The sequence below is a fragment of the Heliangelus exortis genome, chromosome 2, assembly GCF_036169615.1.
Source record: "Heliangelus exortis chromosome 2, bHelExo1.hap1, whole genome shotgun sequence".
In the NCBI taxonomy this organism is placed as follows: Eukaryota; Metazoa; Chordata; class Aves; order Apodiformes; family Trochilidae; genus Heliangelus; species Heliangelus exortis.
This window is the reverse complement of record NC_092423.1, coordinates 9,716,427-9,743,497: the sequence shown is the minus strand read 5'-3', so window position 1 is coordinate 9,743,497 and position 27,071 is coordinate 9,716,427. Positions and strand designations below refer to the sequence as shown.

Sequence of the window (27,071 nt, the reverse complement as noted above, 5' to 3'; positions counted from 1 at the left end):
GGTTAGAGGGGGGCATTGGTGGACACAGCATGGACCTTGTTTACAGTTGAGCTTGTTTTCAATTCAGAATCAGACCAGCTCACACTATGGCTGAAACTGGGTAGGAACTTCAAGACCATTTGTTTCAATGGGAACACAACCTTGAAGCAGCCAGTTGCCTCTGAAGCCCATCATGATGGGTGTTTTTCTTACTGCTGATAATCTAATGGCCAAAAGGGAAGATTAACTCCTTGTCTCCTTTTCATTAGTGAACTGTTGTGATTTTAAGCTTATTTTTCTGCTCACTGAACTCTCTGAACTGGTCTGCAACATAAAGGAAGCAGGAGCCCAGCATCAGTGACAGACAAAGGAATGGCGACCATTTCTTTCAGAGGTAATTTTTTTCAGATTAATTTTCAAATTAATTTTTTCAGATTAATTAGCTGTAATATGAAGATGCACTGTTAGGATGTATTTATGTATGCACTTTAATATCATATAAGGTCACCTCTCCCCCCAGAAATAGTCCTCTTTTTAACCCCACAAGCCAGTGAGCAACAACGCTGACAGAAGGAACTGGCTTTCTTTTGGAGGAAAGTGACTTCTGCTTGAGTGTAAGTCAGAAGTTCCTGTTCATACACTGCTTCAAGAGACCAAAGCCAGAAAGCTTTACCAATATATATTTTAAAACTAATCTCAAACTTAATCTCAAACACTCACCCTTTGGCAGGTTCCTTTAAATCTTACGCTCATCACCTAAGGGACCAATGTCATCCGATGATTTTTGAGAGTTCACATTCCCAGCCCTCCTATCAAACTCACCCCTTACTTGAATTCATTGTCATTCCCTGGTCTCATGAACTGCAACTGGGTTATATAAAGCAAAAAATCCAGATAGGAAGTGATGAAACAAGCAACTGGTGGTCAAACAGACTTCTACTTTCTAACTTTTAGAAGAGGGACAGAGGGGAAGGCACCAAACACCTTAACAGAGCCTATATATACCTGGCTCCTCAAAAAGCTGGGAGTACAGCATTTCACTTTCACAAAAGTTCAATTTGCAGATGCAAGACTGTGACAAGAGGTTAATCTGAAGTAGAGACATCTACATCAAGGACTGTTTATGCAAGTACTGCAATGCTCATATGGTGATGCAGTAGCTAAAAGGTTTTGCCTGCTAGAAGGGCCAATCTGGATTTCCCAGCACTCTTTCAAACCCATGTAGATTAGGGATGCTCTTTAGGTGAAGTAACCTTTGGGTTACTCTGGGTAACTATTAAAGTAATTTAAAAGCTTCTGAAACAACTAAGCAAAAGAAAGCAAACACATGGATCTGGTTTTCAGTAACATTATTTCTGCTACTCTTCACCCCATTATTTTCCTAATTATTTCACAATGCCTTGCTAGCTTTTTTTTTTTTTAAAAAAAAAGCACAATAAACCCCAAAAATATTAGAATAAGTTTTTGGTGGTTAAAGGGCCAAGAGCAATTATTTCACTGTTGAAGAAGCAGTATTCAGTAAAGGGGACTTCATATACCTTCCTCTCTGTGTGTGAATGCCTATAGAACACACATTCTACAATAGGTTGTGTAGGGGACATACTAAAATCAAGCACAGAACAGAAAGCCACCTGTGGTTAATAGGCTTTGGCACTCTGAAGTTCTTTCTCTTCTAAGTACTATCACCAACTTGTGATTGTGGAATAGTTCAACAATAACTGATTGCAACATGGATGAGCTACAAAAGCCTTTGCTCAGTTCAGCAACACATCACAACTTGTTTATCTCAAGTGGAAAATACTGTCTGGATACCTATGAATATACTGCATGCATTTATTAAACACGAGGTGCAGGAACAAGCTTCTCTTTAGGAAGAAAAGACTGCAACATGTTTTAAAACAGGACAAAACTTAAGCTAAGTCCAGTAACTTCCAACAAATTAGCTATATATAAGTAGAGGTTTCGTGGGCATTGCAACATGCTGAATAAAGTTCAAATTCAGCATTAAACTCATTCATCATTAAAACTCATGTGAGCTGCAAACAAACTTATGAGACGAACCAACTAAATGTCTCTGACTATGCAGCAGCTTTGGTGATTTTACTTACACTTGCAGGTCTATAATTAATTCTCTCATTTATTATTTAAATTAAAATATTTCCCAAGAAGAATAATTCATCAGTCACTGCTCCTACTTTCCATTAATCATTTACAAACCAGAACTGTATTTAAAAACCTAAACAATCCTAAAATCATAGCCCTAGAAAGACACACAGCTTATGGGCTGATGTAGTAAATCATTGGGCTCAAATTCAGTTATTTCCCTAATCAGTCCCCAAGATCATAACCCTTTCTATTTCAGTCATTTTAAGCAGTTGCTATTAAATAATACTTAGCACTTACAGACTGCAATAGATCTTCAAAGCTGCAAAGAACCATTAATAAAAATGATAGAAAATAGCAAAACCATTAGAACTTCCTTCTATTTTATTATTTATACCCTAGAAATATCACACTCACAAAGCCATTCAGGCCAGCAAAGCCCTTCCTACCCTAAAAAAAAGATAAAACTAAAAATATAAATTATATTAAAATTAACACATAATTTTGAAGCATTTTAAAGCTAGCATTTAGTAATTTTAGGATAATTTCTCACATCTATATTTAATAATGTGCTTTACAGGGACCAAAAGCAATTTAAAATTGTTTCTAATGTAAATATGATAAAATAAAACTAATTCTATCAGGTGTGTGTCACAATGCAGTATGTCTGCTACATGGTAGCTTTAAGTCACTGTTTCTCAGTTCTCTTAAGCAATACAATAGCAGAGCCCCCAGAGGAATCCGTATCACCACAGTAATGGAAAGTCTGGTACATTATTTTGTGACTGCAAAATTCCAAGCGCAATACTGGATGCCCTTTCTGTCTTTTAAAAAAAAGAATAAATAGTTCCACCACAACATTAGGCATCTGATAGCACTGTATCAGCACTCCTTGCAACAGTGCCAGTATCTTTGGATATATACATATATATATATATATATATATATATATATATATATGTATTTTTTTTTTTTTTCCCCAGAAGAAATAAAACCTTTTTTAAGAACCATTTTACTTTTGGTTTAGCACTCCCTGGGAAGCTGAAGGTCAGTAAGTACAAGTTCACAGAAGTTCAAGAGATAAGGGGTAGCAAAGACTCAGATGGGAGGGGTCTGTCTGGCAAATTTGTTGCAATCAGTGTAGAGACTGCAGCTCTGAGAAAAGCACAAAATAACAGACAAAATGACTGACTCATGAATGCACCACCCTAAAAATGTTGGGATGCAAAGACTCTATTGAAGCCTATCAAATGACCTTGAGTTAATTTTCAATTTAAAAATAGAAAATTATGCTAGAATTTTCATTCTAAGAATTTAGGGTGAATTCATTTTATTACAAGACTCTTTATTAATAAAATAGAAATGTTGGAGCTTGCAGAAAAGCAACACTTCATCAGATGGGAACTTTCTGTTTTAATAGGAACAGTTACCTCTATAACTTACAGCATATGATATCAATTGCTATCAATGTAGCAATTGGTGGGTTTTGAGGGATGGCAGAGGGAAGGCCCAGAGATACCTGTGAATGCAGTGGGTAACTGACAGTTATCACTCACTACTCAGGTTCCAGTAAAAGCTTAATAGATTTTTCTTTTCTCAGATTTAAACATAATTTTATAATAATCGAACATAAAAGGAAGATATGTCCTCTGTGTTTCAGAGCTAGTTTTCTGAAAAACTGAAACATTTACTACTCTCTAACCTCTGGATAGGCTTCTTAGATAAATCTGTATTTTAATAGCAGTGAAACTAGTCATTTTTAAAGACAGTTCAAATAGATGAAAGAATTTCAGTAAATATTCCAGACCTAACTGATTGAAATGGACATAGGTGTTCCCAGATGTGAAAAATATCAGGATACCATTACCACACACTCTTACTGTTTATTTATTCCCTGTCTAGAAACCTGATTTAGAGGCAATAAAATGCAATCAGTACACAAACCAGAAGCAGGAATCATCTGCTAATGGAACTTTTAATTGAGGAGTGACCACTGACATGAGGTAATTCTTTCCATGCAGAACTCCTTGAAGAGACCTCTATGCACTTTATCACAGTAAACAATCACTAACATATGCATTAAAGAAAATTTAAATACATTATGACCCAATAAATATCACAATACATCAATACACACTTTTCCTTCCTAAAGATTTAGAGTTAAAATACCACATTTCAGTAGTCTTTTAGTGCCAGACGTGTATCTACAAGTTTAGTACTACTGTAGCTACTTGTAATCAAAAGAGAATTGGTTGTGTTAAATGAACACAAATGAATTGTCAAGCTGAATAACTGTGTCAGAAAAACAGATTCACATTAGTTAACATGGATGTTCATAAGTCATAAAATAACTTCCACAAGTTAGGAATTTTGCTCTCTTACAATGGTGTTTCTGCACTGCAAATGTGTAATTAAAAGAGCATGCTGCTTTCCATGGTAAATTTCTGTTTTGATTCAATTTCAGATGATTCAGGATTTTTTGAGGCAAATGATCAGCTAACTTGCTTTTAAGCAAAACGCTGAGTCTACAAAATCATGTGCAGAGTAACTGAAATTAATAAAACATAAATTTTATAGAAATTACCTCCTCTTTGTATCTTCATTCTGTACCTACCTTTCTAGGTACTAGTACTATAAATTGTGGCTGAAGCACAAATCAATTCAGAGTGTACTGATTTAAACCAAGCCAAAGTGATCTTAATCTATTAGTCATGAAAATAATGCTAAAATTTAGAATAAACAGGTTATTTTTGCTCAGTCCTTCCTGTCTCCTGTAACCGAATTCTTTATTTGAATCCCCAAAGGAAGGAATCAGTTCAAAACAGTAACCTGAAATGTCACATTTTGTATTTTATGCTACCTTCCCAACCATTTACAATAAAATGCCAGTCTGGGCAAAACAAATCTGTCTTTTCAGAAAACTGTAATGTCTTCCCGAGACTGCAGATCCTATTGCTTAAAAAAAAGATACTGAATTATTTTATTTCAAAGATAGTGCATGTGTTCTTAGCTACATGAATGCATGATTTACTAGTGCTTTGCAGCTGTAGTAAAAGAAATGGAGCTGGCTTAATTCAGTATAACCAAAGATGCTTGGAGTATTGGATGAAAATCTCTAGCACTGGAAAGAGTCACTTTGTTAAAGGAGAAAAGAGAATCATTGCAAAATACTATAAATGCAAGAACTAGCAGATTTACATCAAAAAGGAAGAAGAGGAAAATATTAAAAGTTACAATTCTAATCTTTTGATGGACTTCCAGCCATATTTTGAACTAACGCTGCCACTTCCTGAAAGAAAATTAAGATTATCTTCCTGATGTCAAATAATTCCAAATGCAAATAATGTCCTTCTCTACAGCACTTATCACATTAACGTCTTTAAATAAATGTAAGTTGAAAATTTAGAAAGGTAACACACAGGGGACAACAAAGAGAATCTGGGGCTAGAACACCTCCACCTGAACGTCCCTGACAGCTCAGGACACCCTCAGCTGCTCTCAAGCAAGGCCTGGGATTAAGAAAGTCATTGCTGTGCTTCCAGTGGGTGATACTGAAAGGTTTAAGCCTCAAACCATGCCAGTTATGGACAACTGCAAATCCAAGGTGTGAGTGCTAAGTGGAGCTTTTACTTCTTAAGAAGAGAAAGGAAAATGTTTCAAAGGCACCAATGTTAAAATAATATTTACATTACAGGAAAGTAGAGAAATGTAAACTTTGGAAGTGTTTGAATAGCTGCTGTTTACGCAATTTTTTTTTTTTTTTTTTTTTTTTTTAAGAATTATTTCAGGAAATATATGCAATTACATGATCACATGGTATTATTTCCACCAGAACTTTTGCTCATTTGGTAATCAGAAGTTGCAGCCAGCCATGTAGTTTGTATAGTATACAGATTTCCATTTCCTCACTAACTACAAAAATAGACCCCAAATAGTAAATAGATTCTCCTAAAAAAATAAATAAATTTGATTTTTAGATACAACATTTTCCAAGGTAAGTTTTAAATTTTCAGATGTTTCTAATTCTAATTTACCAATTAACACAGATTATGTCAAGCTGTTAGAAATGTCCTGATGAGAAGAAAAAATGAATTAAGTGTAAACTTACGGTATTGAAAGTTAAATGCACTTTTATATTACTATGAAATGGTTACCAAGAGACAGAGAATTTCTATAAATTATTATATTTTAATGTATTTGTTTTCTGATAACACTGAAACTTCTTACGTGAGAGTTTTTGGTGGCAGAGCTCTTTACATACTGGTTTCCACAAATAAGACATTGCTGTGGATGCCTGATTGCTTCCTTTGCATTAAATCTATTTTGTTTGCAAAGGGGCTTTTAATAATCCACTATTGCTTTCAAATAACCCTGTGCAAAGCATAAAATGGACACATTTTTTAAAACGGGTGAGTGAGTATTCAATAACTTAACTAAGATCACAACACTGGCAGGTTTTGAATAGCATGGCCGTGCCTTATCTTTCCATTTAATTCATCACGTCTCTAAATACACTACTAAAAAGGTGTCTGTGCACCTGGGTAAGGGTAATTATTAAATAACACTGTCAATTCTTACCTTGGGTAAACATACTGCAAATACAAAAACAATTTATGCTTTTGAAATGTTAAATAATAGACCCTATGATTTTAAAAAGTCAAAGGCAAGACTATAGTTGCAGCACTCTATGGGAGATAATAAAACACATTTTGCAGCTTCTGTCTTTAGGCCAATATTGAGATCAAATTACAGAAGGCAATGTGTGTGTGACAGAAGAAATTAAAGACTAAAAATTACAATTAAAAAAAAAAAAAAAGTTTCAAATTCCCCCTCCACAACTGAGCCCTGCCCCATTCCCAGAAAAACACCAAACATTTTCAGACTGAAGTAACTTCCTCACAATACCACAGCAATATTTGCTTTCCCACTCCAAAAGTTTATAGATATTAGAAGAAAATTAAGCCTGCGATATGCAGCATGTCATAATTACAAATTTTATTGTATTAATACTGAACCCATCTCCCACTAGCAGTGGAAACATCCTTCAGAAATTATTTTATTGAAATGGTTGATTTGAAATTTTCATTATTTAACAAGTTTGGATATTGCAATAATTGGGATGCAGTAGCAAGTAATTTGCCTACAAAGTGGTAGTTTAATCTAAATCAGCTGACTGGCAAGTAAGGAATAGCACTCTTTCAACAGCTCAATTTGTCAACAACATCCCCTTCAACCACCTCCAGCTACATTAGAAGGACATCCAACTGTATGTTAAATCTCACTGCAAGTCAGCAGGATTTTAGCCTCCAAAATAATCCAGGCAGTTAAAGGAGTCTTTTACACCTTAAATACATCCAGTTTTAGATAGCTGAGTAGCAATCAAAATATTTTTTATCTGAAATGGAATCTGTCTTCCAAACTTTGTTTCACAAAGTTTCTGTATTAGCTTTACAGAAATAATTTCAAGGGCTCAGAAGGAAACAACTTCAGCACTAGGCCTGCTCATAAAAGCAAACTGAATGTAATAAAATGTTTGTAATGGCTGTTCTTTTTTTCTCTCCATTTTTTATTTAGCTCAACAGGTCTGTATTAGTCTTCAAATGTTCACAACAGTAAAATACTAAGCCCTAAAACATAAACAAGATGCAAAACATGAAAAACCAAGCAGAATAACTGAAAGTTAATTCACATACAGCATATTGCATACCTCAGTTACTTATTGCATAGTAAATAACCATGGCAAATTTTAAATACTAGCGAGAATTGTAGCTCACACAACTGAAATTTTAATTTCTTATATTCCACCTGACAAAAATAGAATTGCAGTCAAATTCCAGAAAGCTCCTGGTTAAAAATCACCATAAGCAGAGTAGTGCCACGGGTGCCAATCAACTTCAAGCAAGTTGATAAACACAGAAGATGACATATGCAAACTTTTCTCAATTAGCAGTCAGGGTATCTCAAATTTTCTGTACTCCTCAAGTATGTAACTAATATATTAAAATTCATCAGAAATTTGGGTGATTTGGGAAAATAATATTCAGATCCAACATCTGAAAGTTATTCTTCCTCAACTCTGGAAAAATTATATTATTTTCCCCACCTACCACCATCTAAAAAGAAAAAAAATAACAGTACTGAATAAACTTGGTACTACCATAGCTTTATATTATAGGACACTGGTTTTACCTTTCCAAGCATTCTTCCAAGAAAGTAGTAATGTCGGGCATAAGAGTCTCCAACGAGCATTTGTGCAGCAGGGTTAGGGTAAAGAAGTCCCTCATTGGTGGTCTTAAAAAAACCCTGGTTAGGGTTAAATCCTGATTTAAGTAGTTCATTTAGAAATTCTCTAAAAATTCCACCACCATCAATACCAGCTTCATCAAGACCATGTGCATTAAGTAAGTGAACACGAATGCGCTTTTTTAGGTCAGGTTCTGCAGAAAGAAAAAAACAGAAATTCAGATGCAAAAATCTGCTTGACTGTTGTTCACATAAAAACACATGTAACTACACATGCAAACGTATCTATACTAACTTTATATAAAAAATTGAGTTAGTCAATAGTACTGCAGCAAAAATCTATTACTGACTTCAATTTTGGAATATTCAGTATGTGAAACTCATTTTGTACAAAGGGTCTTGCTCCAGGAGTCATGAAAAGATAGAATGGAAAGCCTTGGTAGGGGTTAAGCTACCAAGTAGCTGTTAAGCTACACCATTAAATAATATCCTTCAAAACTGAACTTAGTATTTTTGATACTTTGGATTCATTGCCATGTCATGTAATTCCACTGAACAAGTTGTGGTACAGAGAGCCACATTCCAAAGGCATAAAACATAATGTTTGTTTCATAAAATTGTTTCATAAAATGCTGCTACTTGAGAAAGCAAGCAATACTTAGTTCTTCAACTATGTCCATATAACAGGGAAGAATGACATATTTGCTCAATTCACTGAAGGCTTCCAAAGATCTAAGCTAATACACAGCTTTTACTTGAACCCTTGAATTGACTACACTTGTGTCTCAGCAAAGTAACCAGTAATAAACCAGTAACAAAACCTACTGCCTACATATTCTATAACACATATTATGGATGGACAACTGATGTTCATGAAAGATTTGTCAGCACCTTGTAGCAAAAGAATTACCACCTAGTGCCTTAGCTTGTACTCTCCCATTAGCAAATGCCTCTACATCTACTAGAAACATCCCGTTTCTCACTTAAGCAGTTTTAAAAATCATCTGTTAATTCTTCATTTAAGTGAAATGCTCTCCTGTACAAAAAAATCTGCTGGCTGGAAATACAGGATGGCCATTTTTAGCCAGACCACCACCTCATCCCCTTTCGACACACACACACACACAAAAAAAAAAAGTTATCTGGAAATACACATGTATAGACAGAGAAATTTTGTATTACCACAAAAAAGCTCTTTTGATGGAACAGAAGGCCTGACAGAACAGCTTGGGTTGGAAGAGACTCATATTTGAAATTCCCACAGTGAAAGCAAGGCGGATTTCCAAGTCATATCTGGATGCTCAGTGCATTTGTCTGTTTGAGTCTCCAGTGATGGAGATTTGACATCCTCCCTGCACAGCCCGTTTCAGTCCTTAACAAGTCTCACAGTGAAAAGGTTTTTTCTACAGAAAAAGCCAGACTGACTTGGGTTTTTACTCAGCACTGCGTAACAGATTACAGTTTCAGAACTGCATTTTTAAACATTTAATTGACAGGGAGGGGAAACCCAAGACTCAATTTTTTCTATTTTCCAATTCCATTTCATCTTTCTTTTTAAGAAACCAGTTAATGACTCATACTAAATTTAGTACAATAAAACTACTTACAACCACTAGGGAATCATAGAATCTTTCAGATTGAAAAAGACTCTTGGGACCATCAAGTCCAACCATCATCCCTACTCTAAAAGTTCTTCCCTAAACCATATCCCCCAACACTACATCTAAAAAACCCTCACACACATCCAGGGATGGTGTCTCAACCATTTCTAAACAGCCAATTGCACATGTAACTTCCAGATGCTTATGCAGTGATGTCTCCTGATTAGCCTTTTAAAAATTTCCAAGAGCAGAACTCACTTTGTACTTAATTTAAATAAAGTTAAGTCTAATGTATATGGTTTAGGTGGTTATAGCTTGAAACACTGGAGATGGAATACAAAAGCTTATTTTTAACTAGAACAGTATCTTTAACACTACCAGAGTAAAGGAAATTAAGAAAAAGCACAATCTCCAGTAATTTTATACAAACCAAGAATACCAATATCTCTTTTTTTTCCTCAATAAACCAGGCAGATCTCCAGGAAGGAACATACATGGCACAGCAGATGAGATTCACATGGCAAATCGTAAGTATTTGAAAAATATTTTTTTAGATGCAAAAATATGATATAACTAATAAAGACTCACACAAATTCACACTAAGATCTGATTTGTATCAATGTGGTAAAATATGTACTACAACATACTATCATCACAAAGTACACTGCATTATCCTTATTGGCCATACTGTACCTACCAAATACTCTGTGGTCTAGACAGGCTATTTGACACAGGTTGCAAAAGAAGGTAAGATCTACAGAACTACCCAGACAAATATATAAAATACAGTTATTTGGACAAGTAAATGGCAAGAAAAGGCCCATAGAAGTAGGTTTTAATTAAGGAAGGGTGTGCTAAAGAGGATGAGACCTCAGTGATGAGATACATTAGATGTGGATGAGAATTACTCTACGTAAAAACAAGGAATTTAAGGATTTTCACATCTTACATTTTTACCATTCTTGCCATGTAGTTACCTACTTGCTTACTTGAGTAGGATGTTAAATTTTATAAACAAGCTGGTGATAAATGTAAACCTACCATTTTCAGGAGAAAGTTTATCATAAGCATCTTCATAAATATAGTTTCTTCTGATTGTGACATTAATTCCATCCAAAAATGGCCCATCTCCTTGAACTTCTTGTTTATCAGCATAGATGAGTCTTTGAAAAATCTGTTAAAAGGAGTGAAGAGAGAAATCATATCACTGTGCAGATCTAAATATTCAATGAGAGATGATTATTCACTGCTTTCCTTTGGGTTGGTTCTGGGCACTCACTTTCAAGTGATTTGTCCTCTCTCTCACTGAGCTGAAGAAACATAATACAGAGCCAGGGTCCCAGGGGAGGGAAGGAGAAGGGGCAGACATGCAAAAAACTTTCCTGATGCAAGATACAATCCTCAATTCTTTCCACACAAAAATGCACATCTACAGACACTGTGTCAGTGATTCCAGTTTCCTCTCCCTACCTTTCAGAGTTCTGCAATGCAAAGTATTCAAAAACAAAGGGAAAAAAATCACAAGCCTTCTGCATACACAAATGTTTTTGCACACAAGAAATTAGGTATAAGTTCCTCTCTCAGGATCAGTGAGAAAATAATTCAAAGCAAACTAGTGGATAGCACTGCCATATTAAACGAAGAACCACAACATGTTACCACTTCAAAAAAGTATTGTCAGCTGAAGTACAAATCAAATTTCACAATGTCCCTTTGCAAGTCTTCACAACAGGAACTTGTTACAGTCCATCTGAAGAGTAACTGTAGCTACCTATGTTTCTATGTGAAGATGTAGCACAGGAGGGGGCTGCCTTATGTATAAGGTTCAGTGTACCCTCAGTCCAAAAAGTGTCTGTTCATTACTACATCCTCTTTTGCATCCTTCCTATATTTAACAGACTAGTATATTTTCCAAGGGGTGTAATCTCCCAATAATATTATAGTCATAGAATGGTTTGGGATGAAAAGGATATAAAAGATCATCTATTTCCAATAATATCACAGACTGTTTTCTTAACTAAGAAGGGTAAGCAAGAGCCATCAGGGATGTTCAAAACCAACAAATGTACCATGACAGAGGAAAATCTGACAACAACACAGAAATATAAAGTAGGGTCTCAAATCTACTGTTTCTGTGGAGAACTCTTGCTAGTGGAGAAGATGCTCTCCAACTGGGATTACAGTATAGACAAAGCCAGACTCTTCCCTAAAGTGTACAGCAGGAAGACAATGGGAAACAGTCATAAGCTGCAGAAAGAGAAAAGCTGAATGGACATGAAGGAAAAAAAAAAATCATGAGAATGATTAACTACTGGAAGAGGTTACACAGATCTGTGCAATCTTCATCTGTGGAGATAGTAAAAACTCATCTGAACAAGTCCTTGAGAATCCCAACTCAAATCTGAAATTACTCAGGTATGAGGAAGAATGTGGACTCAAGCACCTCCAGAGGTCCCTTCTTACCTGAATTTGTCTGCAATTCTAGAACAGCTACAGACACATTTTTATGTAGAGGGCATTAGAACATGCACAACACCATAAGCTCTACCAAAGCTGTCACTGTCTTTTATGATGAACACTGATTTATTTTCCCTATGGAAACACTCTCCCTTCTCTTGATGGTGTCTTGCAACTTAAAAGTTTACAAGACAATTCAAGGACACCTTTTTAGGTTGATACTGTTGACAACAAAAGCAGTTCTGAAAAAAAAATTCTGGGTAACAGAGTAAAATCTTTTAAAAAAAAATACGATTAAAACTTAAATAGTTATTAGAACTAGCAATTACAGATTTAAAATCTAGGAAACATTAAAAAACAAAGAAAGCAGTACAAGAATCTTACAAGTTTTAAACCACATACTCAATTATAAAATTCAGCAACTCAGCTATGAATGTAGAAATTAATCTCTATGCTTTATTTTCCCAAAATGGACATCCATCATCTCATTCTGAGTAAACCCACCCCTGCACTCAAGTCCCCACTCTTGACCTTGCAATTTGTTTATTAAAGATGCACAACTAGATGGTGCTCTGCTTACCACAAGGGGGTGCCAGCATGTAGATCAATCATTGAAACAAACATACAACTGCTCTCATATATCTCGTAATACATGTTTCTAATTTTAATGCAATTACTATAACAGGTAACATAATTATTAAAAAAAAGTAATTGACTTCAAATGTTCAGTTGCCATGTTAGTACTGAAGAAGAACAGTATGGCCCATCATATACTTCTGCAGGGAAACAATCCAGTTTCTACTTAGCTAAGTGCTATTTTTACACTTACTGGAAACAACAAAAAAACTGCATATTAAATTAGAAATTAGGTACCTTTACTCTTTCTTCAAAAGGAACTACAAAAGGCAGCTCTGTCAGAATTGCAAGTTGTCGTTCTTCAGATACGGAAAGAGGTGCTGGTTCCAAACCCACTTAAAATACAAATAATAATTTTAAATTTTTTTGAAAGAGCATTTTTAAAGCACTGTACCAAGTTACTCTATTTATTTTGTATAAAAATACACACATTAATATAGTTTATTTACTAAACAGTCACACCAAGCCTTACCTTTCTTTAAACATTAGTTTCTGCAGGCAAACTGTAATATAAGCATACTTGAAACAAAATGTGTATAAAAATAAGTACTGATACATTTTTATTTTGTTCAGAAGAAAGAAGTTATTTTCCTACTATTGATCATTTTATTTTTCAATTAAAAAAATACATGACAGAATACAATTCAGAAGCTGTAAGTAATCAGCATCTTCATCACATATAATATGATCCTATGATAAAAATAGCTTAAGGGGTTGTGCTTTCAACCTCAACATCTACTTTCAATTAAATCATTTTAGGTATACAAAGAACTAAACTAAATTTAATGAAACCAAGAGAAAGATAACATGTATTTCAATGGGGTTTCTCTCCCAAGAACAAGACCTTAGTGAACACATGAAATCCAGTAAGAAATAGTAAAAAAAAAAAAAATTAAAAAAATAAGAATCAAGAAACTGTATAATGTGCTCAAGAGGAAAAAAAAATTAGAAAAGACTCAAAAGAGCCACAGAAAGACTCCGTCACATGCAGTTTCCAAGCTACCATGTAGCTCCTTTGAACCTTTTTATACCCACAGAGGATGTTTTTAGGAAAAATAAGTAAACTTCATGGGAAGAAGCTCAGTTGCTGAGGATGTATCTCACTGTAAATTGCACCAAAAAAAAGGTATTGTTCACTGACTAGACAACACCTTCTTGAAAAAAGACTCCAGAGTCTGGACTAATTACAGGCTATATTATAAAACTGAAGTAAGTGCCCCACACTACTTTCCAGTCTGGAAGTTTATAATGACATTAGCCAGCTTTTCCTTTGAGTCCCACCTGTGGTGACTAGCATCTTGCTGAACTCCTGCAACTGGACATCCCCTTACTTTAAGTAGGGATGTATTACACACCAATTTAAAGGACATGACCCAAAACACCCCTATACTTGATGTATATTCATTTGGGGCAGGTTTCAACGTTGCAAGCCTTTGGAATTTCTGATAAAATGCTTACCTGTGATTACCCTGTAGCTCACTTAGTAAACATTTTTAATTAAAGTCAATGTATGCAGCCTATTAAGCTAAGAGTTAAAAGCATTTTAAATAAAAAGTGCATGTACAGCAAAGGTAAACGACTACATGACTTCGACAGTTCAATTATTCCAGTCAATTAGTCAATTTTATCTGCATTTCTCCATCACAGCTTCTTTCTTTTAAGAGAAATATGGGATGGAGTCATCAATAGAGAGCATTTAGGACTCACGAGTCTGCCATTTAAGTAAATGAAAAAGCACAAATAAACATGACCATATGTGATCCAGCAGTACTTTCATGCTAATTGGCTATAACCCATATGGAGTCCAGAGGGATTAGACAAGTCATGTGCACATTGTTACCTGCTTGTTTTCACACATTCATGGTGACTGCACTTTCTTTAGCCTGATTTTGTATGCAAATTAGTCCTACATGAACAACCTGTGTCATCTTTCCTCAGCATTTTTCCTTCAGCAGACCTTTTGAGCTAACCAGCTACATTTTAACAGAGAATCAAAGATTCAAAAATAGTAGGTTTTGCAAAAATTTTCAACTTGATAAAGAAATTCCTTTAGTTACTTGATTAGACAAATCGTAAGAGCTCAGCTATCTGCTCTGTACAGTGTGTCAGTGTCAGCTTGTCTGACAGACAGCCAGAAAAATGAAGGCATGCAGCTGCTCAGCACCAGCCACAGCACAGGTTTTCCTTATCTACCAACTACCCAGACCAAGTCATCTAATACTAGAGACAGAGGAAACTGGTGCTGTTATGGGAAGACAAGGGTATGTGTCCTGGTATGGAATGTATGAGAGGAAGAAGCACACTAGTAGCATAGGGGAAGATCTGGGTGTAAAAACAGGTGGAACAGGTCTGGCAGTGGAAATTATCCAAGCAGTATGGCTGCCAAGAGCCATGCAGGTCAATGGATGAAAAAGAGATTCCTGGTGTAGAGTCCATAAGCCATACAGGGCACAGGCTTGATGAAGCCTGGAAATTTTTGCTAAAACACCTGCTTTTAAGATTTCATCTTAACAATCACTTAGAATAGGTGAAATCCAAAAAGAGAAACGAAACTGAGAAAAAAAAATTGATTCAAAATTCTGAGGAATACTTACACTGGATTAACTAGGTGTTACCTGGCAACCAGACTAACAGGGTAATCTGAGTAAACCTATACTGTAACAGCTACTCAAATAAAAAGTATCACTTTAAGAAGCCCTTAGGTTTCACCTTGGACAAAGCCCTTAATTCTGTACAACTCTATAGCAGCATAAAGGCTATGGTCTTCACTAAATGATCTACTGCATCTGGCTAAGATACTGAAACAGATTACATCATCTTGAAACAGAGTACAGACTTCTTTATTAATCATTTTTGCTGCTTAAAGGCTCAATTTTAAATGCATTATTAAATCTTCACAAGTATTAGTGATTTCATTGTTATTATACCTGAGCATAGCAAGATAAAATTCTAGAGCAGTGAAACTGGAAAGGTAAGAAAAGCTGAAAGACCCAGACTGTCTACATGAAAAAGCATACTGGCACAATTGAACTACTGCAAATTTACCCTAACTACTAAGTTGGTCCAATTCTCTCATCTTTCACTGGAAGTTCCATAAAGTTCATATATTTTGAATAATTCAAGGGGCTAAGTTTCTGCTTAATCTAATTAGAGATAATATCAATACAAAGGAATTAACACGCCCCATGGTACCTAAAACATGTTTGTTACAGTTTAATACATAAAATTTCTTTATGGTATATAGAAATAGCAAAACCACAATGCTTTACATCTTCTGCAACTTCATGCATTTTGTACCTTATGCATCTGTCATTTGTACATATTAATACAGGTATTTTTCACACGTACCACTTGTCCACCTTAAAGTTTCCCCTCACCAATGCCAGCAGAAGCCTGGGGAAAGCTGTTGTGCATTAGAATATTCTAAAGACATACACACAGTGTATATACAGATACACAGTTTTTAAAGTATCTGAAACAAAATTGAGATGTTGCCTTACTTTTGGCTACTATTAAGTCTTTTACACAAAATACTCAACTGAGCTCTATAAAAGGTAGATTTTCTTCACACAAGACAAACTGTTATTTTTATTTAGTGAAGCAAAAATTGCATAGACAGTATCTTACCATCCAAAGTAGACTGCAGTGGTCCTATTCTTCCCATTCTTCTGACTCTCCAGACATGCCTAGCAGATGGCACATACAGCTGTGTAACCTAATAAATTAACAGTATTTTACAGTTAAACATTATCTGATTACAAATTACAATTTACTATTATATAATACATAAAGCTGCCACATTCAAGAGTCTGTCTGAATGCCCAAATATCTTCAGTTTTAATCACTACTCGTTATACTTGTGCCTCAAAGCTGACAGACTGTAATGTACAGCCTATCATTTAAAAATACCACACAACTTTACATTAAATTCTGGTCTTTAAGATACTGAAGAAGCTGAATTTTAATTCTGAGATGTCAAATAAAATTCTGTTTACTTTGGATTGAGTACATCACAGTTTACAACTACCACTACTTTCTCTAAGGTGTGTAAGGACTATTCCCTAAGAATTCTAAAGAACTGTAACACAGAGAAATAGAAAACTGGAATACAAGACAAGCAAATGCACAACCATAAAAAAATAAACAGGACAGTTCACTGTTAGCTGTTCCATGTAAAAGTTCCAAGTGCTAAGACACCTAATAAATCAAAGCAGTCTGGGCTGTACCTAGCTTGTAAAGATCTAAGTCTTCAGTAATTCAAAGGATGTACTTGCACATTCATATTAGTTTTCTTTTGAACAAACATATACTTTTTAAGATCAAACAATGTGATTTCTTTAAAGCTCTTAGAAAAATAAGTAATATCCAGGCAAGAGAAGTACAGAAAGTGCACCTGAATTTTCTATTCTTTTGGAAGATGATTTGAAGGGGGGGTTTTCCCCACAGCAATGCTTTTATTTAGCTTTTTCATTATGGGGAGTACTTAAATAACTAGAAAATAAGATGTAACAAAATGTTACCAGATTTCAAATTTTTTTCTGCTATAAATACAGATGACTTACACCATGACACTGTAGAGCAAGTTCTACTTTATGGAATGGAAATGTGATTTAATATAACAGTTTCTTAACAGAGGCAAGACTTTTACATTACAGAAGAGCAGTATTACTCCAGGTTGCTAAATCTGTGCAACATCAACATCACTGATCCAGTCAGGAATCAAACACTTTACCACTGAAACTCTGGCACCTCTAAAGCTATGTGAAAAAAGGGTATCACTCTTTCTCACCTTATCTGCTTTGATGTTTTCCTGTTCTGAGAGCCAGTGATTTGGTGGACAGAAATTTCTCCTTGTATCTCTAGATTTCAACATTTTCACTAAGTTTGTTATGACCTAGGTGTCAGAAACACATACATTCAATAAACATTTAGTTCTGTGAATGAAATTTTGCAATCCAGAAGCAAAAAACAATTTAAGAAATCTTTCAGTAATATATGAAATAGTTACTTATTTTTAAACTTAAAATATCTTCCTCTTAAATAAGTGATCGTGGCTCACTAGCAAGCCATCAAAAGAACAGGCTCTTGAAATGCCAGTACAAAACCTAAGAACCAGGACTACCTAGGACTAAATAATCATAGGGTTACCCAAAATACTGTATACCAGTTCAAGGAAGCCTAAACAAATCATTACCAGCATTACATTATTTATTTAAAGAAAGAAACACCTGAACAGGTTATTTATACAATGGTTCTTTTATAGAGATTTTTTTTTTCTTTTTGCTTATGTTTTTGCAGAAATCAAACTTATGGATAGATTCATGTTTTAGGAAAGAACTAAACAGCTATTGTTAAACCTCTCATCCCAAGATTCTGAACAATCTGGTTGACATGTAGGTTCTCCTTGTCCTCCTTGTTCTTACATTTCTGTGCCTCGTTTTTCAAGAAAAATGCACCCCAGAAGCATGGAACTTCTGCTTGTTGTCTCAAGACAAAGGTTACATCTATCACCCTACACCAGGCAAATCTGAGGGATTAACTAATAAACAGAAGGATTGGGTGATGTGCTTCTCAGTGGTCAAGCTGTACAAAAGCCAACATCAACTTCAGAAAGTAGAGAAGGGAAGAAGCATCAAATTGGCAGCAAAACGTAACAGCAAGTTACACCTATATAGTACAGAAAAAAAAAGACTACTACAGGTTGCTGCATTAACAAACTAAAGCATTCCCAGCTGAAGGTGCCTCAGAGGAATCATACATATCTGCTGGTGATATCACATATCTGCAGATGGTATCACCTAACTTGACACTGTCATGGTTATCCATGTGAAAAAACAAATGCTGATATTTTTAAGGATAAAGGTCTTCATCTGAAAAGACACTACAACCTTCTTTTGTTGCCAACGAATAGCTTGTTAGCATTTTCAAGAAAAAAGGTCATCTCATCCACAAGTAGCTAATTTATCATACGAATTGCAGCCTCAGAGTTCCTGTCTTTATTAAAACAGATCCTAGATTGACTGTTTCAGTTGTTTATACTGTACAGTAAACCCTAATGTAGGATTGTTAAAGGATCAAACATAACAGAATCAGGAAGTAAAATCACTCCTGATAAGTCTAGCCCAAGCATCACTGAAAGCAGGCTGTAAGATTACAATTTCCAGAAAAAAAAGAGATGATTATCAAATATTCTTATTTGGTAAGATATTATGGTGATCTGGTGATCACCGTAAGAAGCACAAAAAGCACCCAGGCAACTAAAATGTATGTGTGCAGAAGTTGGTTGCAATTTCATGTAATATCCACACATATAACATATTACTGTAATGGTATCTACAGATTTAAAAAATGTGCTTGGTAGAAGCTCTTTTGTGTGTTAGTTAGGCCATTTATAACAGGAGTAAGCACTGGGAACCACCTAGTAACAGTGGTTTAACAAATCTTTGTTTATCAGCTGAACCAGTGAGTGATGATGCACCCACCCATACTTCACCAAGAACATCAGCTTAAACCACTATGTTTAATTCACTTTTATTGACAAGGAATTTGAAAGATGAAAAGTAACTCTTGTCATTATTTTAACCATAGTCAGAAGATAGAAAACTGAACAGATAACTAGTTTAAGAACATCTTTATCAGTTAAATTGAGAGGCCAAGAAAAACAGTTATCCTGGTCACTAGGGTGTTTTTGCAGTTTTAATAATCTTTGCAGTTTCCTTCAATGCAGGGGAAAAAAAAAGGAAAAAAAGCAGAGATATCAAGCTAACAACTACTCCATCTCAACCACAACTGCCACGCTTGGTTGCATGCCTTCTCTCCAAAACAGAACCAATTTTTAGCCCAACACTCCAGAAAGCAAAAAAGTAGAATCAAAAGCATATTAAATTGCTAGCCTAAAAAGACAGTATCACTGCTACAATGAACAGCCCATCTGTTTTGCAGCTTAGAACGACAGCACTTGAAAAATGAATAGAAAAAACCCATATACAAAGCTTTCCTGGAGTAATCTTGCTAAAAGACAGTCTTAATGGTCAGGTGTCAAGAGTACCAAAGAGTTTAAGGGGCTTTCTAAAGGATTCTGTGTCTAATACTATATAAAAGACCTTTTAAGATCCAGTTTGTAAAATAAGGTTGTAAAATAAGAATGCTATTAAGGGAACTGTCTGATTAGACAGGAATCATCACCCTGCCCTTATAAAATTCAGTGACTCATCTACCCTGCACTGAAGCTCAGTGGTCCTATTACCACTATACTAAAGAAAAAGATTGTTAAAAAGGGTGGGAGGGGTGTGTGTGTGAAATCAGAAAAAATTATCCATATGAAGACCACCCTAATAAAACATTTTACAATCAGTTAAAGAATCCTTAAAGGGAACTGAATCAAATTAAATGAGGCTTGAGTTCCTCCTACATAACAAATGGATATTGAGAACACGAAGGACTCCTTTGTAAAACTTTTTATATTTTATTGGAAGGAAATACCTGCTTCAATAAATAGTACTAAAATGGGCATTTATTTACAATAAAGTGCCAAGCGCAACTAAGAATCAAAACTAAAGTTAAGCAAAATTAGCAACATAATTTCATAAGTTTAACTCAGGACAGTGAAATAACTCTTTTGTTTGGCAAAATCTATTTCCATATACTCGTAATTTAAATCCTTGTATAGAATCTGTAATGGTTGACTACACTATTCAACATTACATCAAGCCAAAAGAGGAAGAACCTCCTTTGTGAAGATGTTTTCACATGTAATTCTTAAAGACCTCCAATCTGCTAGCAAATAATCACATCACTGTTAGAAATCTCATTGTTTTCAGATTACCTCACAGAAGACTGCATTTGCATGTACACATTTACATATAGGAATGTAGGTCATTAGACACCAGTGGCACAGAAAACATGCTAAACAAGTGAAAATTAAAAGAAAATGAAAAGAAAAGAAGAATTTTGAAAAGAAAAATGAAATTTGACTTTATGTAAATGAAAGAAAAGTATATTCTACTTAAACTTATGATGTAAACTACTTGACTTGTGTTGTAATGATTTGGAAGAAGATACTGCTGCCTGCTTACTGGCAAGAACCTATGTTGAAGCTGCCCTCTGGAAAGATCAAGTGTTGTGTACAGCAATCTTCTTGATGAGATGAATTTTCCTCTGTAACACAATGTTTCTAAAGGAGCGAACAAGGGAAGCTTACTTATTAACTACTTCTTGGGTAGAAAGAAGCCTCTGGAGATACCCTCAAGATTTACATCTGTAATTCAGCTAATGGAAAACAAACCTTGATCCTAAAAATATTAACAGTCCACTGAGCTTAGACAGTTCCAACTTAAATTCCTGACTGCCAAAGTGGGACAGAGTGACTCGTGATTTTACAGCTTTCTGAATAACAGCAGAAAATTATCAAGTTCACCTGATATTAAAGTAGCTTATGAAAAGAATGATTAAATATGACAAACTAATGAGAAGAAACAGAAGACAGCATGATAGAAACTGCATACATAATAACAGTTCTCATGTCACCCTTCTTTGAAAAATAGAGATACTGGGGTTTTCACTTGTGACCTTTTAATCTAAAGTTTATTTGCCAACTTAAAGACAAGTAATTAAATTAAATTGTGCAAACATATATTAGATCAACCCGTGCAAATTAGAAATTCAGTGGTGCATTAGGACTGTATTCAATGCAATCAAAACATTATCAGTTACTCTCACTGCTATTAATGCTTATGCTCATAAGTGAAATGTGTTGTAAAATCAGGCAGAATAGGCTGGATAGAGCTATCTTAGACTTGTAGAATGAATAAGCATTCCTTAATTAGCCCATCAGGTTAAGTGCAAGCCTTAATGGGCCCTTCCTAAAGTCTAGCATGACATCTTTCTCCAAACATGGCCAAGAAGAAAGTTCCATTAGCAATATTAATACAAGCTTAGTTGATCATTTTCATTCAATTAACTTCTTTCAATTAAATAGATAGCTTGACAAAAGCAGTGATAAAAGACCTGAAGGGACAGCTGATGACTCGAACTGAACATTAGTGTGCGAGAGGTCACCAGTATTAAACAGACTGTAAATCTAGCATTCAATTTGGAAAATGCATTTCTTCTGCTCCCACTTCTTTAATGAGCAATTTTAGCTGACTAGATGTGTTTGCTGCAGAATTTTCATGATAAGTCAAGCACTCTTTTTTTTTTTTTTTTTTTGGCAAAAGTTGTATTAGGTTTTTTCCTGCCAACGTTTCTTAACTTATGTCTTAGATAGGATGCCATGGATAAAACTAGCAGGAATACATTGGTAGATATCCAGAAAGAACATACATTAAGTTTACATTTGCTAAGCTGGAGTCACCATTCCATTATTATTCCAGAAAAAACAAAAGGAGTAGAATGAATGAATTTTAGTAGAACACCAACAAAACCAATACAGCGTGGTACCAGTTTAGGGAAGCCTTTAATACAGAAGTACTTCAGTAATCACATAATTTAGTGGGAATTTCACACTACACAGAGCTATAATGATCTTGCTGCATGGGAGATGGTGTTAAGCCTATACTACAGGAATTTTTTAATAAACGGGACAAGCAAGAAAATTACATTGAGAAATGCCAAAAATAAAAGCCAACTAGATGTTATCAGAATTAAAACTACTTACTTTAAATTCTTTTCTAGCTTTGCTAAACCTTATTCTCACCAAGAGAAACAGGCTGGTGAGTGGTGTAAAAATTAATGGGAGACTAAGCTGAAGTGACCATGACACTGTAGAATTCCAGATCCTTAGGGCAGCAAGGAAAGTGCAAAGTAAACTGGTGGCACTTGATTTTAAATGGGCAGACTTCAGTCTCTTCAAGGGTCTGTTAAGTAGGGCAGAATGGGATAAAGACCTGGATGGGATAAGAGCCCAGGAAAGCTTGTCCATATTCAAGGATCAATTCCTGCATGCCCAGGACCAATGTGTCCCAGTGAGGAGGAAGGCAGGCAGGAGTGCCAGGAGGCTGGTATGGGTGAGCAAGGAACTGTGTGGTGAAGATGCCATCCAGAGGAAGGGGATGCCATCCAGAGGGAACCTGACAGGCTTGAGAACAGTCCAGTTCAACAAAGCCAAGAGCAAGGTTCTGCACCTGGGTCAAAGCAATCCCATGCACTAACACAGGTTGGAAGGAGAAAGGATTGCAGACAGCCCTGAGGAGAAGGACTTAGGGGTGGTGGTGGACCAGAAGCTCAACATGAGCCATCAATGTGCTCCTGCAGGCCAGAAAGCCACCTGTGTCCTGGCTGCATCAAGAGAAGCACAGAGAGATGGTCGAGGGAGTTGATTCTCCCTCTCTGCTCTGCTCTTGTGAGACCCCACCTGTGTCCAGTTCAGGAGTCCCCAGCATGGGAAGGACACAGTAAAATCGTGGAATGTGTCCAGAGCTGTCCATGGAACTGCCACTAAAATGATCAGAGGGCTGGAGCACCTCCCCTTTGAAGCCAGGCTGAGGAAGTTGGGGTTGTTCAGCCTGGAGAAGAGAAGGCTCTGAGGTGACCTTATGGCAACTTTCCAATATCTGAAGGGGGACTACAAGAAAGCTGGGGTAAGCAAGAGTGTGGAGCAAGAGGACAAGGGGAAATGGTTTCAGAATTGAAGAGGGGAGATTTAGGTTAGACATTAGGAAGAAATTTTTTAGTTTGAGGGTGAAGAGACACTGGAAAAGGCTTCCTAAGAAAGCTTTGGCTGCCCCCTCCCTGGAAGTGTTCAAGGCCAGGTTTCAGTGGGGCCTTGAACAACCTGGTCTAGTGGAGGGTGTCCCTGCTCATGCAGGGGGGTTGGAACTAAATGATCTCTAAGGTCCCTTCCAACCCTGGCCATACTATGATTCTATACTTAAAGTTTGGCTATATATGCCAAAAAGCAACATTCCCAAATCTATATTCCTTTTAACTGTGTTAAAGGTATAATTAGAGAAAAAAACCACCTAATCTCCTATCTTCTGCAGAAGCCTGAAACTTTTATTTACATATGTTTTGAAAATTGACACAATTTACCTTGAACAACTGAATCCACCTTTTTTGTTCCGTCTGTATACATTGCTGCATTTCTGTATTTTTTGTTACTCCAACACTTCTGAATGCTGCAATATATTCCTCACGAACCTCTGGTTTTGTTTCTGGATAAGCCAACTTTATGATCCCTAAACATGCATCTCGAAGGCAGCGTGATAATATTACAAGCTCTTCTAGAGTAAAAGGCATCATCGATGATTGTCTTTGACCTGCAACTACATAAAACATTAAGTTTCATCTGCATTATTGAAAAAACTTATTTTATTGGAACTTTAATTTTCACAAACAAAATCTAAAGGCAGAGAAAAGAAACATCACCCAAATGCGTTTATATAAAGGCAATCAGCTATTTTAATTGTTTGCAGTCACAATGATTTTAATCACAACATTGCCTTTTGTGATATCTGCTATGTTAATTTTTTGTTAGACCAGAGGTTCTATCCAAAAAAACTTCACTCTCTTCACTAATGCATAAAAACTTTCAAGATTAAGAATTTCCATATCAGACCTTGTAAAGCTCGGGTTCCCAAGGTGCAGACCATCATTTTTTTTTTTCCTCATTTTTCTAAATGCAATCACCATGAAAGAGCCAGCTGACAGCTGAGTGCTCAGGGGACTGACTATCAGCAAGTCAGCCCAGAAGAGCCTTCCCCACAGATGTCAGCAAATCACTACCCAGGGAACTCTGCAGCCCCACACAAAAAACATTTTGCAAAGCACTGTTATTTACCATGCTTGAAACTCACCTTCTATTGGATCACCAAAGAACTCGTTATCATGAATAGAAATAAGTGAATGACTAAACAAAGAACTAAAAAGGTAGAAAAGAGGGATAATTCGACTAGAGTCTTCTAAAGACATTGGAGAGCCTCTTGAAATCACTTGAAGGAGTGGCACCATAGACCTTAAAATATAAAATGCAAAATTAAAGAGATGGTTAATTAAATTCTCAAAAAAAAGTGTTGACTTGCAACATTCTAGTAAAAATACAGTAGTAGTAGAAATAGTAGCAGTTCCTACAGCATAAATACAGCCCACTCACTTTAATAATTACTACAAGGTTATTCTTTGTAATCTCTTGCCCCAACAGTATCTCAGTGTCTTGATATATAAACTTTGGTGTTAACTATTAGAGACTGCAGATACTTTCTGGTTTAAAACAGACATTAAGGAAAGAGAATAACTAAGGTCAGCACAGAACAAATCTGTATGTTCAGTGCCTCAGTTCTTGGGAGCAAGTTTCTGCCACCATCAATTTCTGGACTAGCCAGAGCGTATAAAACACACTTAGAATTAAGTATTTGGGACTTCAGTGTTTATTATATTGATGCTAGTAAGCACACCAAAAACTACTAAACATCCAACTTATTTTAAATAAAGGTTTTATTGATTTATTTGTCCATTTCCCAAGGTTTTGCTCATTTTACGAAATCACAGAAGCTAAGTAACCATTAGTGTTTTGCTTTCAATCATCTTCCACATGTCCTGCCATTCTACCATCTCATTTTCTCTTCACTAGATATGCTCTGTTTCAACAAAGACTTAGTTTCAGAAATTGTAGAACACATACCCTGTAATCATTCGAGTAGTCATTGAAGATATCAAATACCACAGATGCCTCAGGAATCTGGCATTAAAGGCTAAACTATAGAGAAGCCTACAAAAGAAAGTTCAAATAAATTGTATATTTAAAAATACTATATTCAAAAATCACAACACTTCCATAAGACCTTTTATGCCAAGCATTTCTCAAATATTAACAAATAAAATGATTTTTTTCAAGATGGAGGTTAATACCCTAATAAAATCTGGCAACTGCCCCAAAGTTGAAACACATTTATAAAAATCCTTAATCCTAAAATATGTAGTCTTCAGTAACTCTGGAACAAACCACACTACACAGATCCAAGTTTGCAATATTCTACAGAATTAAACACACGCTAAATAAAAATAACATACACTGAGTTATTTCTCTGAGGGTTTTTCCATTCTAATATAGAAAACCACAGCAACTTGTTAGAATGTCACTTCTGTGGTTCTTCCAACATTAAAACCCAGCAATTTTTGAGAAAAGTAGATTCAAACACCTTACAGTTCATTCATACTAGAAGTAAACATTCATTTAAAATTCTGAAGAAATTTTACTGGTATATTCTGCATGGCAGACAGAAAGGCAGCAACATCAATGGAACAATGTCTGTCAGGACAGCTACCCATACACATACACTGATCCATCTGTTGACAGAAAATGGTTTATTCATCTGTAAAACAGATGAGTGTGTTTACAAGTCAGTCACACACAGGACCAACTTTACCTATGTAATTTCAGCATGCCCACTGCATGATAAACTTTATGTAGATATGAGAAATAAAAAGCTTCTGGGAATTAAAATTTCTCCCTTAGCCTATTTTTTCCCTTGCAGGAAGGAACCTTAGTGACAAACTTCATTTGAAATAATGAATGATTCTAGGAAACCAACTTGGATTTGACTGACTAAGCTGTCATTTTTTTGGATACTGAAGAAATAGATTCAGTTAGACATCCTAAATGCAGCTTTCCTAGATCTCCTAATTACTATTAGAATAATTAAGGCAATACAAATACTCAGGCCCACACATTCTTCAGAGGCAAATAGACTCATAACATCAAAATTCCCCGTGGCAATCCCCACAAGAGGTTAGAGGCTGGAAAATGGGAATAGGGAGGATAAACTAGCTGCTGCCTGAGAAAACAATATTTATTACAGACCATATGGATAAATTAAAATTCACCAGATGGCAAAAGGAAAGGAAGAACACATTTCATCAAGGAAGCAAAGTAAAGTATCAGTAAGCATTTAAAAACATTTGAGAATTATTTAAGTGGCAATTCATTTAAAAACATAAAAACAAAGAAACCACAAGAAAACCTCATCACCCACTCACAAACAAATACTGCAAGTGCCATATCCCTCAGGGGCCTGGATCCCCCACTGCTGAAGCCCTGAGGGCTCTTTTTGATGTCCA

General features: G+C 35.6%; 1 protein-coding gene across 2 annotated transcripts in view; it reads right to left on the bottom strand.

The window, feature by feature from the left end:
- UBE3C (ubiquitin protein ligase E3C) overlaps positions 1-27,071 on the bottom strand; it is a 75,545-nt gene that overhangs the window by 22,443 nt on the left and 26,031 nt on the right. The window contains exons 11-18 of one of the 2 annotated variants that reach the window (XM_071734747.1): positions 25,636-25,722; positions 24,812-24,969; positions 24,048-24,280; positions 17,809-17,913; positions 16,647-16,734; positions 13,257-13,354; positions 10,968-11,100; positions 8,272-8,519 (exon numbers count right to left, since the gene is read on the bottom strand). In XM_071734747.1, the coding sequence (XP_071590848.1) occupies positions 8,272-8,519; positions 10,968-11,100; positions 13,257-13,354; positions 16,647-16,734; positions 17,809-17,913; positions 24,048-24,280; positions 24,812-24,969; positions 25,636-25,722 (1,150 nt within the window). The remainder of the gene's footprint in view (positions 1-8,271; positions 8,520-10,967; positions 11,101-13,256; positions 13,355-16,646; positions 16,735-17,808; positions 17,914-24,047; positions 24,281-24,811; positions 24,970-25,635; positions 25,723-27,071) is intronic. The other variant, XM_071734748.1, reaches the window with a different exon arrangement.